The sequence below is a fragment of the Pangasianodon hypophthalmus genome, chromosome 7 (assembly GCF_027358585.1).
Source record: "Pangasianodon hypophthalmus isolate fPanHyp1 chromosome 7, fPanHyp1.pri, whole genome shotgun sequence".
In the NCBI taxonomy this organism is placed as follows: domain Eukaryota; kingdom Metazoa; phylum Chordata; class Actinopteri; order Siluriformes; family Pangasiidae; genus Pangasianodon; species Pangasianodon hypophthalmus.
In genome coordinates, this window is record NC_069716.1 from 22,318,594 (window position 1) to 22,335,969 (window position 17,376).

The 17,376-nt window shown below is 39.0% G+C and overlaps 2 protein-coding genes across 5 annotated transcripts; one reads left to right on the forward strand and one right to left on the reverse strand.

Moving 5' to 3' along the window:
• Positions 1-225: 225 nt before the first annotated feature.
• On the forward strand, positions 226-11,898 carry si:ch211-114c17.1 (pre-mRNA-processing factor 39). Of its 2 annotated transcripts, none has more exons than XM_026917764.3 (14): positions 226-364; positions 1,628-1,866; positions 2,019-2,144; positions 2,920-3,038; positions 4,717-4,884; positions 5,237-5,423; positions 6,350-6,454; positions 6,567-6,806; positions 6,903-7,029; positions 7,825-8,096; positions 8,316-8,500; positions 9,472-9,546; positions 9,634-9,784; positions 10,090-11,898. In XM_026917764.3, exons 1-14 carry the CDS (start codon positions 307-309, stop codon positions 10,162-10,164), a joined length of 2,127 nt encoding a protein of 708 aa, XP_026773565.3. In that variant the 5' UTR covers positions 226-306; the 3' UTR covers positions 10,165-11,898. The 2 variants fall into 2 exon arrangements, with proteins under 2 accessions (XP_026773565.3, XP_026773566.3); XM_026917765.3 differs by having other exon boundaries at positions 238-359.
• Positions 11,899-11,952: 54 nt separating this feature from the next.
• Positions 11,953-16,624, reverse strand: ubxn1 (UBX domain protein 1). 3 transcript variants are annotated; one of them, XM_026917766.3, is made up of 10 exons: positions 16,537-16,624; positions 15,870-15,932; positions 15,734-15,787; positions 15,539-15,657; positions 14,897-14,972; positions 14,613-14,804; positions 14,475-14,526; positions 13,915-14,037; positions 13,639-13,816; positions 11,953-12,293 (listed from the first exon to the last, which is right to left on the reverse strand). In XM_026917766.3, the coding sequence occupies exons 2-10, from the start codon at positions 15,926-15,928 to the stop codon at positions 12,253-12,255; spliced, it is 894 nt and encodes a 297-aa protein (XP_026773567.1). In that variant the 5' UTR covers positions 15,929-15,932; positions 16,537-16,624; the 3' UTR covers positions 11,953-12,252. The 3 variants fall into 3 exon arrangements, with proteins under 3 accessions (XP_026773567.1, XP_026773568.1, XP_026773570.1); XM_026917767.3 differs by having other exon boundaries at positions 15,870-15,929; positions 16,537-16,602; XM_026917769.3 differs by lacking the exon at positions 16,537-16,624 and adding an exon at positions 16,016-16,037 and having other exon boundaries at positions 15,870-15,929.
• Between the last annotated feature and the right edge of the window lie 752 nt (positions 16,625-17,376).

A 17,376-nucleotide genomic window follows, 5' to 3' on the forward strand; every position in this document is an offset into this window, starting at 1 on the left:
TGGAATATTCATTCACAACGCAAATGATCATTAACAGCATGTAACCCTGCATAATAATATGTATTAATTATAATCACAGTAACGCCATATAGCTCAGTTAAGGTTCTGCACTAGTGATGGAGTTGGACTGACAAAAATAAATTACTGGGTTCTTAAACACTGCTCGTTTCTTTGAAACATGAGTATCCCAAATCGAGATCTGAACATGAATACACGCATTGTATTAACCAGTAAACAAAAGACCGGAAAGAGGGCTACGCAAACAGAGTTGTCGCACATTATTGACGTCATTTGTTACCTCTAGTTATGGCGGCTGAAGGCGCGGAAGCATTCAGCGACAACGGGGAATTCATAAACCCGTCAGGTTTTGCATATTTAAATATACTGCTACATATATTTCTGTAATGTTGTATAATCGTGTCTTTTTAAATGTTGATGTTAACACTCTTTGGGTGTTTTTTAAATTTATCTGTTACATATGCATTTCGGTCGGTTAGCTAACAAGCTAACGAGCTAGCTTAGCTTGTGTATCGTTGGTCTAATGATTTGTCTTGTTTTCTTTTTCGAGTACCCAACTTCATATCTTAGTTGTGTTGTACATGAAGTATAAAAAAACAATCATACATTTATGTAACTAAAGATTAAGTTTAATTTGGAAGGTACAAAACACGTTAATATAACTAGAACTAATGCAGTTCTTACGTTTAAGCTTATCAAATTTGCCAGAAGTTGAAAAAGGAAAACTGTATGTTTAGTGCAATGTTGGATGTAAGTACAGTATACGGCCAAAAGAATGTGGCACCTGACCAACACACCCAAACTGTTGCCACAAAGTTGGAAGCACACGATTGTATAGGATGTCTTTGGGTCATATAGTGTATACAGGCTACATGCTTTTGGCCATATAGTGTATATACAGTATTGTGCAGAAAATGCTGTAGAGCAAAGAGGCCTTCAAAAATAATGAAATTAAACGTTTCTACATTTAATAATATTTAATAATACTATAAAGAGCAGTAAACAGTAATGAATGAAACAAAGTCAATATTTGGTGTGACAGCCTGTTGCTTTAAAAAAAAAATAGTAGTCTCAGGTGCAGTGTGTGCAGTTTTATAAGGAAATGAGCTGTAAGTGTTACTGAGCATCTTGCAGAAGCAGCTACAGTTCTTCTGGAGACTTTGACTGTCACACTTGCTTCTTATTTTTGCAGCAAAATCCAGCAGCCTTCATTATGTTTTTTTGTCTGAAAAGTGTCTCTTATGTAATATGCTGCTTTCTTTACTGCCATACAAACATTTTTCTGTAGCATTTAATTTTGTGCTGGAAAACTAATGTTTGGAAATCTAAAATGTTTTTGTACTGACTCGATAATGTAGAAGTCATAAAGTGAAAATCTATAACAAAGTCTGTACTAAAAAAAAATAGGGTCCCTAAGACTTTTGCACAGTATTGTAGGCTACATACATTTGGCCATATAGTATATATAGGCTACAGCCTTTTGGCCAAATAGGGTATATAGGCTACAGACCTTTGGTCCTATAGGGTGTATAGGCTACATTAGGGGCTTGTTAATAAATCTAAACATTTTTATACGACGTAATGAAGTCATTATTTGCTGTACTTACAGAGTGTGAAGCCCCCGAGGTCACTAACTTTCCCCAGCCAGATTTAGGGGTATCTGAAGACATGGGAGGAACAGACATGGCAGATCCATCATTAGCCTACAGCGCCCCTCCAGTGACCGGAGAAGAGGAAGTGGAGGACCGAGAACTGCCAGTGGATTTTGAAAGGCAGTGGAAACTGGTGAATGACAACCCACAGGATTTCAACAGCTGGACTGAATTATTACAGTACTGTGAACAAGAGGTGAGGAACAGTGCTGTGCAGTGAGTTTAATAAAGTAACACTGAAATGAACTGCACATCAGCTTTATTAACAATATCGCTTCATCACCTTGCGTCACTCTGAACTGAGGCCCAGTTGTGCATTTCCAACAAAACATCTTCAAACTGTTGCAGGGTAATTTGAGAGCATCTCGTCAGGCCCTGAATGCATTCCTGGAGAGATACCCGCTCTGCTACGGCTACTGGAAGAAGTTTGCAGATTTGGAAAGGCGAGCAGGACACAACCACAAGGCTGAGGAGGTGTGGAATGCACTAAAGACTGTGAGAGATTGAATTTCATGGACGATGGGCATGAAACTTTAATATACACGCTTGAACAAATACTAGTTAACAATTTTTTTAAACTGCAGCTTGTAGTTTTTAATTGTGTTTATAGAACTATAGTAGTCATTTAATCTCAAAGGCACCATAGAAAAAACTGTTATACAAGCAGCCTGTATTTATTTGGTGTTCTGAATATGACTGACACATGAATTTGTGCCATAGTGGACATAAGAATGAATTAAAGTCAGTATTTATCTAAATACCTATAAGAGCAAATCACGTAGAGCTCTGAATGTACTATGAGACTTTAAAGCAGGCCCTGAACCTGAGTTGCTTCTCTTGAAATCTAGAGCATTAACACAACAAGTTTTCATAAAGAAGTATAATTAACTAAATATTGCCAAAATAATTTAAAAATAATGTTTTATACCTCTTTGCTATTATAGATGGTGGACTCAGTCTTAGCAGTCATTTCTGTTGTTGTGGCCTGCAAGGGGAATGGGTTTTAAATGTGAAAAATCCTACATTTCCCTAAATGTATGGAAAAATATTGATATTTTGTTTAATTTTGCATACGTTGTCCATATTGTGTTTCTTATTTATGACAACTGATTTAAGAATGAAGTTGTTCGTGTACAGTATAAATACCCACTCCCTAATTTTTGTAAACTGGCTTCAGGTCAGCAAAAAGTAGAAACCAAAATTTGTGTTAGTTCCTCACTGAATTATAACGCATGATACTGATTTGCAGGTATGTGTGCAAGGGCTGACAGTAATTCCTCTCAGTGTGGATCTGTGGATACATTACATTAACCTCCTGCTTGGCACACTGAATATGAACCTGCCTGAGTCGACACAGCGCATTCGCAGGTAACATGAAAAGCCTTTTAGATCTCAGTACATGCCTATTTTTTATTTCGACTAAAGAAGTTGACTCATGTTTCCAGCAGTACCTCACTAGCTCAGGGTTGCTCATTTTCCTTTATTAAAGCAGTTGACCTGTTATGTAAATTTTGGATTTGCAAGTAATTGCAAGACTGCATGGAAATGCCAGCCATTACAAAGACTAAATACTGCATATTTATAATACTTGTAGAGTAAAAGCAATAAAAGGAATTGGAAGAATATGCAGATTATAATAGTTTATGGAAATGACAGGTTCTGCATTTCTTTTGGGACTAGGCCTGTGAGGAAAACTACTTTTGTTGGACGATATATTGTCCCAGAAATAATTGCGATAAATGATATTATTGTCATTTTAAGACCTTTTTATGCCAATGATATAATGATATAATATCGCAAGTACACCCTTTCAAAGAGCAATGAACTTTTAATTCTTAGGAAGGTTCTGACACTGGAATTGCAACGTCAGAAAAACACTAGAGTTTTAAATCAACAGTCCACAAGAGGGCGCTATGAATAAATACAAACCAAACAGCACACTGTTTATTAATATTGTTTATTGCAATACTGTTAATTAAGCCGCTAGTAAAGTGCTTCGGTTTACCAGTATTCATTCACTGTTCAGCTTCAGCTCACGCAGCTTAAGCAGATCAATCCCTGACATTATTGACTATGACTGGAATATTTGAAACACTAGAACTTTTCTTTCTAGATATTTCTTTTTCAAAAAAACATTGTTAGTGCATTATTAATATCTTGCATGTCTTTTTTTCAGCAGTATATTTTAATTAAAATCAGTGGTAGTGCTTGCTACACATCTTACATTTGAATGCACAGTTTTTGCATTTCAATGTGCATTTTTATATTAAATTCGACAAATATTCGAAGTTTGAATTGACAGCCCTAGAGCAGGCAAGAGGACAGAAGCAGCATGAATGGCTAAAATGTTGGTGACATTCACTCTTATGTAAACAAACACGCATGTAAACACAGTGGACAATATCGAGGTAAGCAAAGATGATCGAGGTCATGTCCATATCGTATACTATAAGTCGGTAATGTAATTATCGTGTCAGGCCTGTTTGAGACTTTAGATATTTGTTAAAACCTGTTTTTTATTACATAAGGAATAAAACACAACGGGGCACTGTTGTAGAAGAATATTCAGCACCCTGGTTGTGTGATACCACCCTGAACTGGATCACTTTCCTATAACAGCTTCCCCAAAGTGCTTAATTCCTCTTACACAACAGTTGAGAAAACTTAATATTACAGATTGACTTCTGACTGTTAGAAAGCAATGGTACTGGAGACTCCTTCCATAAACATTAAACAAACTTCTCTTCCCAGAAAACTTCACCATATCAATGGCTACACACATTTTTAATCTATTTATGCAGAGTGTCCACATTACAAATCCCTGTGAGTTAATTGTTGCTGTGGAAATGATAATGTATTAGAATGAATTCATTAATATAAAGCTGAGATTTGAATTACAGCCGGAACTATGTCATAGCTGCTGTTACTGAAAATGAATACACACCTTCTGATCAGTCAGATTAAAGCATTCAACAAATTTGAATAGAAATCTGAAGTCTGGGTGGCATATCAAGGTCTCACTCTGCATCCTGTCTCTGTTCCACAGTGTGTTTGAGGGTGCTCTGGCTGCGGCAGGTTGGGACTGGCACTCAGACCGCCTGTGGGACCTGTACGCTGAGTGGGAGAAAGAACAGGGAGACCTGAGAGCCATGACTGCAGTCTATGATCGTGTGATGAAAGTGCCCACGCAGCTCTACAGCACCCACTATGAAAAGTATGTCAACACAAGTGAAGAAGGATTTAAGAGGGTTGTTTACACAGCTGTTCACTTTGAGACACAAATCCGCATACAAACACACAGATTTGTGAGAACTTGCTGATATTTCTTCTCACTATCATATCTTGTGATCTTTTTTTCCCCCCTTCATATATAGATGCAGCTGAATTTATCACCCAAAGCCTTATTGGTAAACTGTCAAACACCTGCAATTCAGCACTACAAAATTCAGATCTCCAAAATATCACAATTTTGTTTTTGTCTTTTGCTTTCACAGTCCATAAGAAAATGAGTGTTGTGCTGGAGACTCTTAAGGCTGATGTAAATGATTCTGTTTCTGTCCTTGCAGATTAAAGGCTCACTTAACATCAGGTCCTCTCCAGGATGTCCTGAGCCCTGAAGAATACGAGAAGGTGCAGGCTGAGTACAGGCAGATTCAGATTCAGGCTAAGAAAGAGGGATCCGATGCTACAGCTGGTGAGGAAGAGGAGAGGCCGCCTGGGGAGGACGATCCCACAAATGATGGCAAATATTCGGTAATGAACTTGCAGTTTAATGTAATAAGATGATTTAATACATGTGCTGAGATTCATGTACTTGCATTATGGATGGTTGACTGATAAAATCAGCCAATGTTAATGTTCTGGTGACTCACCACCATCGCACTGATGTCACAGCAATGTCTGTAAAGCTTTTGTAGAAAAATTATATTAATAATTTTGTAGGGTGTAATTGTCCTTTCTCAGATGTCTGTGGCAACTTCAGAATTTGAACTCACAATTTTCCAACAATATGGTGAAACCTTAAGAATGTTTTGATGTCTTTTGTGTCTTTTTTTTAATAAGTAGCAGTATATGTATATTGGTGTTCCTGTTGTCTGTTTGAGAACTGCTAGAGTCTTAATATTTGACCATATAAAAATAATATCGGCTGATATATTCAAAGATGATGTTTTGATCCAGGTCATTAATTACAATACCTTGAACAATAATGTTTCGGTCTTGTGCCTTTAAACTCTGTTTTCCAAGTTCCACTAATTCACATTTGCTGTGAAAAGCCCTTTACATAACAAATCCAGCATACAATGAATTACTTATTAGTGTAACTTGCATGTGATTATTTACCTGTGTCTTCAGCTGACATACGCCACAGTCTGAGTGCTCTTTAGTTCATAAATCACAGACTGTGGCACTTATCTGACATTTATTTATATTTATAAGACCTCTATTTTTAATTTCTGTTTTTTGCATGAGTCTTCTCAAAATTTCTTAGAAATCTTTCAACTATTTGGTCTCACTTGAGCCTGGCTTAACCACTACCTAATTAATTACCATTTCTGTAAACATGCATCAGTGACAACGGCTCTACAGTAAAACTGCTACAACAGAGTGTGTTACATTCATGATTATGTTGTCAGCCATTTTAGCAAGTCGTTGTATAGTATTTTATTTTTTCCATGTAGGAAGAGGCAGTGCAGAAAATGCAGGAGATGATCTTGGCCAGCAGAGAGGAAATGTATCAGCAGAATGAGGCCGAGGTCAGGAAGAGATGGAACTACGAAGATGCGGTAAGAGTATATGTAGAATTGCAGTGTCTCTCTACTGATTTAAAATTAAAGCTCAGTTCTGTTTTCTTGTTGTGACTTCTGTAATGTTTTTTTTCCTCATTCCTTGTGTCAGATTAAGAGACCGTATTTCCATGTGAAGCCTTTGGACCGGGCCCAGCTGAAAGCCTGGCACACATACCTGGACTGGGAGATGGCTGAAGCTGAGGCAGCACATGCGGTCACTGAGGGGACGAGTGTGGAAGGTCAGGAGGGCTCAGAGGTCAAAGAGGGCATCGCTGGCCATAGGAGAGTGCAGATTCTGTTTGAGCGCTGCCTCATTGCCTGTGCACTCTATGAGGAGTTCTGGGATAAGGTAGAGGGAGACAAACTAAGCATGTCTGGATGAATATGACGAAGAGTTTGTTTCAGTGTGGCACTTTTATTTGATTATTTTGTTTGTGTGTTGTAGTATGTGCATTATCTAGAGCCACGCAGTCTGGAGGAGGCACGCAATGTATATCGAAGAGCTTGTGAAATCCACCTGCCGTACAAGCACAGTCTTCACTTGCAGTGGGCCATGTTTGAGGAGAGACACGGTGAGGAACACCAGGGGGGAAAAATAAACATGACTAGTTACTTACGTTAGCTGTCAGGCAACACTTTTGTTGCAAGGATTAAATGTGAGCAACGTTGTTTGTGCAGTTATCTCATCTTTGTACCTTGTACAAAATGCTGGCACTGACGTTTTTAACTGGGTCTTCACTGGTTTAAGAGCCAAAACATAATCAGACATGGATGCTTCAGAATGAACAATGCAGAAATAGTAGTGCAGAGTTTACAGGTTAAATGTCAAATCCTTCAGCACCTACACAAAGTACAAAAATAATAATGTGTTAGGGAACACAAACATTTTTATTTAGAAGTAGCTGTATATTCTCTGTGTAGTTGTTTGTTAACAATATAGAACTGATACAGTTTGTTGCAACTGCCAGTAAAATGTTTTTTTTTCTTGATACTTCAATATTTATTTACCTTAAAAAAAAAGTGTAAAGATTCACAAGTTGCCATGGTGATGAATATTGTAGTATTCCAACCCCCTGACTTCACTGGTCCAAACCAGCAGAATTTTGGTGCTGGAACTAAGCTGATTTTGCCAGCTGAGAACCAGTTGTTTTGCAGTGGTGACTTTTAAAGTGGCTGAAATTAGGCACTGGCTCTGGCATCAGCACCTTCTTTGTGCTATAGACTGCACAGACGGGTAGTAGAGATTTAGTGCATCTTTGCTGCAAGTAAATTGGCAAACCCATTTTTACAGTGTTAATAAATTAGAAATAAAATATAAATAAATATTTATCCATTTATGTTTAAATTTGCGGCATGTTCTCCTGCAGGTAATATCTCTGAGGCGCAGCGTATACTAGAAGCTCTAGAGAGGGCTATGCCTGGCCTGGCCATGGTGCGGCTCCGGAGGGCGGGACTAGAGAGGAGGGTGGGTCGTCTGGATAAGGCGGAGTCACTGCTAAAGGAGGCAGTTGAGGAGAATAAAGACAAGCCGCAACTTCATGCCTTTTACTCCATCAAACTGGCCCGCTTTCTTCACAAATTAGGCAAGAACCCATCGCGGGCTCGCGCCGTGCTGCAAGAGGCCATTGAGATTAGTCCGGTAAGAAATTAGCTGCATTTGTGTATCTGAAATCTTGTAGTTTGTTTCAATTCTACATATGTTTGTGCACAGTTGGTTTTTGTTTGGTTTGAAATTTCACGGCTATGAAGTTAGCTGTGTAACTTCAGACATTGATTCAGATTGCTGGAATTTAAAGGCTGTTTATGCTAATTCTTGTTTCAACTCAACTGTACATTTCAATGCTGTGTGTGTATCCAGGACAACAGTAAGCTCTACCTGAATCTGCTGGACCTGGAGCTATCTGGGGATCTGCGGCCCAACGGGGGAGGAGTCCAGCAGTGTGTGACCAAAGCTTTAGCTGCACCTCTCTCATCAGATAGTAAGATCCTTTTCTCCCAAAGAGGCCTGCAGTTTGCTGAGGATTTTGGGACCACAGTGCAAAGGTCAGAATTTATTCCAGATAAAATAATAGTGATAAAGAATTTCATTCATGTTATAAGGCCAGCTGTTGATTTGGGGAAAGCTAAGAAACCTTGTGTGCTTTTGCAACACATTTATCTTTTAATCTAAACCATAACCATGTCAGGCTGTTGTGATACCTGTGGCTCTAGGTTCTACCCTGCACTCACCCAGGTAGCATTTTTTCACCTCATGTCTCTCAAATTGCTCTGCGCTAATCAGCTTGTGGGCATTTCTATCTTTAGTTTACTGCCAGTTGCCATGGATTCACTGGTAGTGCTAGGCTACTGTGATATCCACACAGACTAACTACAATACGTCTTTAAAACCACATGTGATCACAAATCAGATATCTTCTCACTGAAACTAAAATTGTGGACAGAAAAAAGAAGTACATCACTGTCTACTTGTGACAGAATGAGTCTAAAATGTTGAGTATGATCTTCATGATTTCTGCCATCTATTTTGGGTAATTCAAGCCTATCAGTACAGCAAGCATCACCGCATCACTCAGGAGCAAGTAGGAATGAGTATGTGGAGCCAAAAAACACAGATGTTTCCAAGTCTGGGGAAAAAAGAAACAAGCCAGAGTTCTTCACTCCCAAATCATGGTTTCTTATTTGCATCAAGTTAACCATCACTCAATTTTGTTGTGTCACTTGCCCCACCCACTTCAAGACGCTAATGGTCACTTCATCTAATGTCTAATGTCACTGAGAATTACTGCATCTTACTGTAAGTTACTGACTTCGGGCCTCTTAATCGCCTCATATCACTGCTGGTATGGACACAGTTAAGATTCTATGGAAACACTACATATCTGATAAGATATCTTAACATGACACTTCAGTAATCTGGTTACTAATCATAGTATCAGCATGCTGGTATACGCTTGTATAATGCTGTGTTCACTGTTCTGATGTAGCTGATTACTGCTGTGATTGTGTGTTTGCAGTGTGCTGAGTATCTACGAGGAACACCAGAAGCTTCTAAATGATCTTGGTGCAAAGAAGCGTGGAGCAGAGAACGGGTGAGAGAAACAACACAGACAACATATTTATTCAAACTCTGTTTCAGTTTTCGTGTACTTTTTAGCAGTGCCTTTTTATCACTGTAGTGATAGCGACGATCCGGAGAAAATAAGTAAAATGGATGATGGATCTGCAGCACCTATGCAAGCTGTCCCGCCCACTATGCCCCCTGTTCCTCCTCCTCCAGTGATGGGTGGAGATATGAGTGGATATGGAAACTATGGCAACTGGTATCAGGTATGCAGGATATAGCTTTGCTTTGCATGTAGTTCATGCGTTGCATGTGCAGTGAATCATATTTTATTCATGCTTTATGCATGCTTATATTGTATAATGTGAAGGGAAAGATGTACTTCAGTTAAAATGATGTCTTATTGTGAAATTGTCTTATTTAAATTGGGTAAGTGATGAAGATAAATCCTGTTGCTATAGCTGTTTCCAAATTGCAGAAGACTGAGATCAATGCAAAACATTTCATGCGGCAAATAAACCTTACCTACTTTGGTGCTGTTAAGCAAACTTTTCATCTTTTTCATTTTCAGCAACAGCAGTATGGAGGATATGGTGGCTACTCCAACCCCTGGAACCAGTACAGTCAGTACTACCCTCCCAGTTAGGGGCCAGACGGGTCTGTGTGAAGCAGTACTCCATAATGATCACCTTTCATACACACATGGCAAGATCTCACACTGAACACATTTGCTATGTCCAGAAGTAGATGTTTAATGGAAGTGTGATGATGCACATGAGCTGAGTAACTTTTCTGACCACAGATCCACTCATCCCAGTGCTTTGATGGACGGCTAATTTCCAACATTTATTCACATCCCGTGGTAATAACTGTTCCAGCCTCGGTTTTGTACTTAGTGCTTCTTCTGAACTCTCAGAAAGATTCAAACTGAATTATATCTGCCTTTTAAACAGTGTCCCTCTGTGGAATACATCTTTGTGTAATTTTTTCTCTATATTCTAAACATTTTTCTAAGCTTTTAACTCGTCACAACTGTACACGTCCGCATCAAGCCATTGGAGCAGGAAGCTAGCTTGCATTAATTGTTTGTTTAATCATGTGTCATATATGGACAACAGTGCAACATAACACAGCTTGTACAACAGGGTTGTTACAGTGTCATGGTTTCATGGTTAGATCTGATGCTTAGCTCACCACTGATTGTCCTTATTCCAGTGGTTCATCCCTTTTGTGCCTATTTCGCAACCGACTGTCTCTGGACTCGCCCGAAATCATACTTACAGCAACCTCTGTTTCTCCAACTGCATGAAAAACACTTTTTGTAATCCGCTTCTGTGGTAAAAGCTGCCACTCCTAGCATGTTTGTAACTTTATCATACATGACAGCTATCAAACTCGCAGGAGAACGTGACATTGCCAACCAGAACTAAACCAAACAACTATATTTTTATGGCCACTGTCTTTCAGCTTATAACAGCATAAATACTGACCATGTAAGAGATTTTATAAGAGAAAAAATTCTCAAAAAAAAATGTTTAAGAAAGAAGAATTAGGGTATTTGATTTTTCTTTTGGTTTTTGTTATATGTGCAAGGTTGCACAGAGACTAAAATATTCTCTGCACAACTAAATTTAAAAAATCTTTTTGCTACTGGCTTGTGTTTTTAAATGGTTGATTAATACCATAATTACGTAAAACTGTCTCTAAAAATATTGTCATAGGTTTTAGACTAGATTATCATACCATGGAAATTTCAAACTGTAACACCCCTATTGTACACTCAAGCTTTACTTACTTAAAGGTGCTGCTTATGTTTTTATCATGAGGTAAGATTTGATTATGCCTTTTTTACATAGCTGTCCATGTTCTCTGTATTGTTTCTGCATTCATGTCTCTGATGTCATGTCTCAATGTATTGTGTTGTTCAGAGAACATCCTTAGCATTTATAATTTAGATACTTAAATTTAGAAAAAAAGTCATATTTCCTTTATCTTGAGTGGTGTGAGGTGAAATGTTCAGAATATGAAAAGTGATAGTGTTACAGGGAGAAGTCTAATTAACAGAAATATATTTACTGGACATGCTCTGTGTATATGAGGTGCAGATCATATATTATGTACAAAGCTTTGTTTTATGTAAGTGATTCTGTGTAAATGCCTGGGAAACATCTAAAGAAAAACTTTTTTTTGTTTGTTTTCGATTTACAGTTATTAATTTTTTGCAGCTTTTTTTTTTATTGCAACAGCCCTACTTCCTGTTTTCACCTTCCATACCCAACAGGTATCCTGGAGCTTTATTATATATATTTCATAATGTTTACCTGCATTTGTCCTTTTATGCCATCTTTTTTTCATGAATAAAGAAGAAATTCTATTTTAACATTTGCTTGCCTTCTTTAAGTAGCTCATTCATGACTGACGTTTGCACCATCTGTAATGGTTAAGTGCATTTTATTTACAGTGCGGCCACAGGCCAAAAAATGAAATTTATTCCAACTGTGTCAAGAAATAATACACAGCAGAATCACTGAATAAGGATGAGAACCAGAATTTGAGTGTTCACTTAACTCTGTTGTTGTCAGTGTGAATGTTTTATTGTTGTGGTAACCATTAAGGCCTGTTTGACTTTAAATGACGTGTATAAAATCAAATCCAGTCCATGATCGTAACCCGTTTTCTCTTCTGTTCACCATATGAGAAGGGGTGGAAGAACGTGGATAAAACTAGTCTGCCTTTATTTCTTTGCAACCACAAGGACAGCGGAAGGCACCAAACCTGAGGAAAAGGGAAAACAAGGCCTGTAAGCAAAACACATGCTCATCCCATATACTCAATAGTAGCAACATAAAAGCTACTCCAAAGGTCAGAACTGAAGGGAGCACGAAACACATCATATGCCTTATAATGTGACTGGGATATAAAACAGTGTTATAGCTGAACTGAAAACATGAAATGAAATGAAAGAAATTGATTGGCTCTGCACATCCTCCTGGGATCCAGATGCCTTGACAATGCAGTATATCCTGCCTCAGGCTATATGTCCAACTTGTATTTTAATAGTGTTTCTAGGCAATATTGTTGCCTGGGTGTGAAGTTCAGATAGGTGTGCATATACAGACAGGTGACAAATTATCTGGAAAAAAAATCCACATAAAGTGTCTTAGTAAGGTGTCGAGCCACCACAAGCCTTCAGAACAGCTTCAACGCATGTTGGCATAGAAGTCTCTGGAATTGTGCTCAAAGGATGATCACCGATCTCCCAAAAGATATTCCTTCAATTAATGTTTTGATGCTGCTGCTGGAGAGCGCTGTCTTAACACACTGGTCCAAAATCCCATAGGTGTTCAGTTAGATTTTGCTATTGTGAAAGTGCCAACATATGATTTACATCAAACCTTTCAGTGAGCTTTCATGCCTTGTGGGTGGGGGTGGAGTCATCCTGGAAGAGACCACTCCCATCAGGATAGAAATGTTTCATCATAAAAAAGATAAAGGTGATCAGTGTGAGGAACTTTGCATTGATTTGCAGTGACGCTTCCCTGTAAGGGAACAAGTTGACCCAAACCATGCCAGCAAATCAAGGCTTAATCACTTGAGTGTAGAAGCATCTGCACTTGTTATGCTTGTTCACGCCAGTTTTCCTTTAATCTGTCACCTGTCTGTATATGTATGTATCAGTGAGCTACTTGCACAAACACTTCCACGTTATAACCACGATGGTTCCTCTACTTCCGGTTCATCCACTATAACAGCAATGACACTATTTTACCCATGGTGTGTGTGGGTCTCCCGAAAATAAAAATATATGTAAGGACACTTACAAAGCTCCTTTTAGTAAGCTGGAGAAAAGCTTCAGGCTGTATCCTTCATCATACATATACTACTATGAAGGTAAGAAAATACCTAATAGAAACAAACACCCACACTAACGTTAGCCCCACACAGTTCACTGCAAATAAGATTGTGCTGTTGCTAGCGAGGTGTCTTGCTGTCACGCTGTACTGTAATGTAAACAATGCTACTGGAAATGCGAGAACCACGCTATTTCAAAACGGAAATACGTCACAGACCTGAGTGCAAGCAGCCCATTCAAAAAATTCAGAATCGGAATATTTCTTACCCAGCTCGCGTAGAGGTTTCTCCATGTCGAGGTCTGTGTAGACACGGCGGGGGTAAGGGGACAAGAGGGTGAAGTCCTCACCCTCAGAGCTGTTCATCTGCACATACACTCGCACTGCAGCCAGAGGCTCCTGGGCCTTAAAGACTGCCATCAGCGCAGAGCCGTCCATCAGACGAACCTAATGCAGGGAAGAGGGGAGGGAAGTCAGCTGCAGCACACATTACAGAGACAAACCTGCTCTAGACAGAAAAGTCTGAACATATTTGGGAACTCTACCTGTATCCGACATTCATCGTAGTCTTTCTTGGCTGGAGGAGGGCCCTGGTTCTCAGGAGGAGACTGGGCAGTGGCCTCAGAAGAAGGAGATGTCAGGGCTGTACTCGAAGAGCTACCGCCAAACTGTGAAAAGACCCACACATAATCGGTCAGTGGTGTAAAGAAGCAGTAATGTGTGAATATTCCTAGTCATATAATAATTATGTGTGTGTTGCTGGAATCAGAGCGGTTACTGTAGAGGAATTGATGAAAAAATTAACGAACCAATGAACACTGCCATGCATTTGATCTGGCAGTTTTTTTTGGTCTTTTTTAATCTGAGGCTTCAGCTGGCAATTTTCTGGCCCACAATTTAGCTCCACCCCTTTTCCCTAAAAGTAAGAGAAGCTTCTAAAAGCTACAAACTGCTCCTTTAAATAGTATTACTAGAGAAACAAGAAATAGCACCCTAGACCCTAAAACGTCCCTGTGATTGAAGTGTGGAAAAACAGGAAGCCAGCTGCATCTCATTGGTCACGTTAACAGGAAATTAAATTTTCAAAAACTCCAAAAGTAAATACCTTGCGTGCCCTCTCTTCTCTGTCGCGTGCAATCTTCTCTTTGACTCTCTGCCTGAAAGAGATCAAACACTAAATGAGAACAGAAAAGCTGCACTATAAAGATCTTTGGCACAGTTTAGTATCCAGCGCTCGCAGTACTTTGCCAATCGGTCCTCCATTTTCTCTCTCCTGCGCTGTTCAGCCAGCTGCTTCATTTCATCGTCCTGTAGCTTCTGTCGGATCTGCTGCAGCTCCTGGCCCTGTTTCCTCCTCTGTTTCTCCCTCTCCACCTCCTCCTGCCGCTCCCTCTCTCTCCTCTCCTCCTGCTTCACCCTCATCAACTCCTCAAGCCTGAGCATAAATGGAAAACATCAGCACTTGTCTTCTATATCAGCATTTGTCTTCTTTTTACTCCAAATTTAGTCCCTTTTCATGCCACCAACCTCTTAATTTGTTCTTTTTTTTCCTCTTCTGTCATTGGTTGTTTGGCATCTCCCTGTTCTGCCATCTCTCCAGCAGCTGGGTTTCATATATGATGAAAACAAGAGGCAAAAGTTACATTTACACTGCATTAATGCATTAATGAAGAGTGTGATTTTAAGAAATTAAGAGTGTGAGAAATTAGTTATGAATATATTCTTTCAGGTTTTCAACTGACAACTCGAGATCACTCTTCAGATTTAATAAGCAGCAAATCATCAAATGATCAGTAGATTGTGAAAACAATGGTATCTTTATTCATTTACATGTAAACCTAGACAATGTACTTTCACCAAAATTTATAACTCCCAAAAAGTGTTTTTTTCGATAGATGTCACCTTGAATTACTAACACTGCTTATTTAACAGACACGCTTGTCAAAATGCATCGTGTCTGTTTACCTGTAGTGCAAAAAAAAATTTATTCTCCCTGTTTGGATCATATCTCAGAAAAACATATTGTGACATAATTTATCACAATATCATTATCCTGTTTTCAGTCAGTACGACTGCATTTTGTTTTCCTGCGTTCTGCATTTGTGTGAGAATCTACGATCAGACCCAACCTTTAAAACAATGCTGTACAAGCGAGCAGTAAGGTCTTACACTCAGTGGGTTCAGAGTCAGGCTGGGACGGGCTCTGTTGTTCGTCTGAGCCTAGAACGTTCCCTGACGGTGGCACGTACGGCTCGTCTATGTCTGGATCGTTCTCGTGTTCCATCAGCCTGTGTGGGACAATAAGGACAATGAAAACAAAGCAGACCCACAGCATCATTACAGTAGTCAAACCATTACACCTACCAGTCCATAGCTCTCTCAATGCCCTGGTTGCCAGTGTGTGCTACAGCCTTCTCCCTTTCACAGCAACACAGGAATTAATCATTAGTGCAGAAGAATCATATACAGTGGATCAGAACCTGTAAAACTGATCACTTACGCTCTGTTTCTGTCAAAGCCCATCTCCAGGAGGCTTTCTAACGTCGTGCACTCTGCCATGCTGCTGAAAAGAAAGCATATTTAAAAAATATTACCCATTCCTATCAGTTTATTAGAGCCAAATATAGCATCTGGGTGTGATTTTACCCCAAATTAACTTCCCGTATCTTATGTTTGCAGTCGAGTTTAACGCTAGCTATAGCTGTTATATGATTTGCTAGCTTATTTAACACATAAACTGGACAGCTAGCAAAGCATAATGTATATTTTTGTTTACTGACTTGTTAGCAGGTTAGGCGAACTAGTTCCCTTGATATTAAAACTAAAAGCTTGCACTAATGTCACACTTTTTTCTCTCTCTCTTATGCCTAATGCCACACATAACCTGTCCTCATCAAAAACAAGTTAACGGTCAGTGCTGAAGCTGTGCACTAGCTAACCATTAGCCAACCGGCTAAATAGTGCATTGTCAACTAACGTTCAGAATTCCTAGCCTAGCTAGCTACAGAGCTGCTTCTAAACTATTTACACATATTAGCCCATGTTACATTTTTAAAAATACAAATCAATCTAAAATCTTAACGTTACACAAAAATGTGCAAAAATCACATTAATGATTTTTAATGATGTATTAGCCATATTAGCTAGTTAGCATAACAGTTTCTTACATAGCAGCTCTCTCGTCCACACACAATTACGGCACAAACAGAGGGACAAAAAGTCCAAACGCGATTCGCTCAGTGTTTCCTGAAACCAAGCCTGAGATTCTAAAGACTTTTCTATTTACTTCTTGAATGAAAAAAAAAAAGAACCGTTAAGCTACATGATTAAAGAATACGTTTATACAGTTCATAATACAACTCAATTTCCACTAAACTAAGCCGTGGGTAGTGTACTGAGTAAGGAATAATACAGGGGGCGTGTAGTAAAGGAAAATAATCAACAATGGGGTGATGTTATGAAGCTTGACATGAAGCAGAATTACATTCTCCACCCTGAAGTTGATTATTTGTTTTATTTAATTTCTGCACAACCCAATGTTTTCTTCGTATACCACAGCAACAACTACAAGTTTTAATTTTTGAATGACACGACATACACTATATGACCAAACGCATGTGGACAACAGACCATCAGAAGACAACAGACCATCAGAACCAATTGTGGTTCTTCCCCAAACTGTTGCCAAAAAGTCAGAAGCACTGAATTGTACAGGATATCTGTGTATGCTGTAGCATTACCATTTCCCTTCACTGGAATTAAAGAGCCTAGCCTCTAGGCCTAGTTGTAGATGATGTTGAGTGTCCACCATACAAGTCCTTGTGAATTAGTTCTTACAATAGAAATGATAATGATAATGTAACGAGTGCATTAATATAAACCTGTGATTTGTCTTTCAGCCGGAACTATTGTCAGTGCTGCTGCTATAGAAAATGAATCAACACCTTCTGACCAATCAGACTTGAGAATTCACCAGCGCCAAGGTTTAATGTATTTATAATAAAATG

Bases quoted from the DNA above. Each gene is read 5' to 3' on its own strand.
- si:ch211-114c17.1 (XM_026917764.3), top strand. From the start codon at position 307: ATGGCGGCTGAAGGCGCGGAAGCATTCAGCGACAACGGGGAATTCATA. The intron at 5,424-6,349 runs GTAATGAACTTG...TTTTCCATGTAG, and splicing joins CAAATGATGGCAAATATTCG to GAAGAGGCAGTGCAGAAAAT. The intron at 9,785-10,089 runs GTATGCAGGATA...TTTCATTTTCAG, and splicing joins ACTATGGCAACTGGTATCAG to CAACAGCAGTATGGAGGATA.
- ubxn1 (XM_026917766.3), bottom strand. From the start codon at position 15,928: ATGGCAGAGTGCACGACGTTAGAAAGCCTCCTGGAGATGGGCTTTGAC. The intron at 14,805-14,896 runs GTTGGTGGCATG...ATTTATGCTCAG, and splicing joins AAAAAAGAACAAATTAAGAG to GCTTGAGGAGTTGATGAGGG. The intron at 14,038-14,474 runs GTATTTACTTTT...GTCTTTTCACAG, and splicing joins GAGAAGAGAGGGCACGCAAG to TTTGGCGGTAGCTCTTCGAG.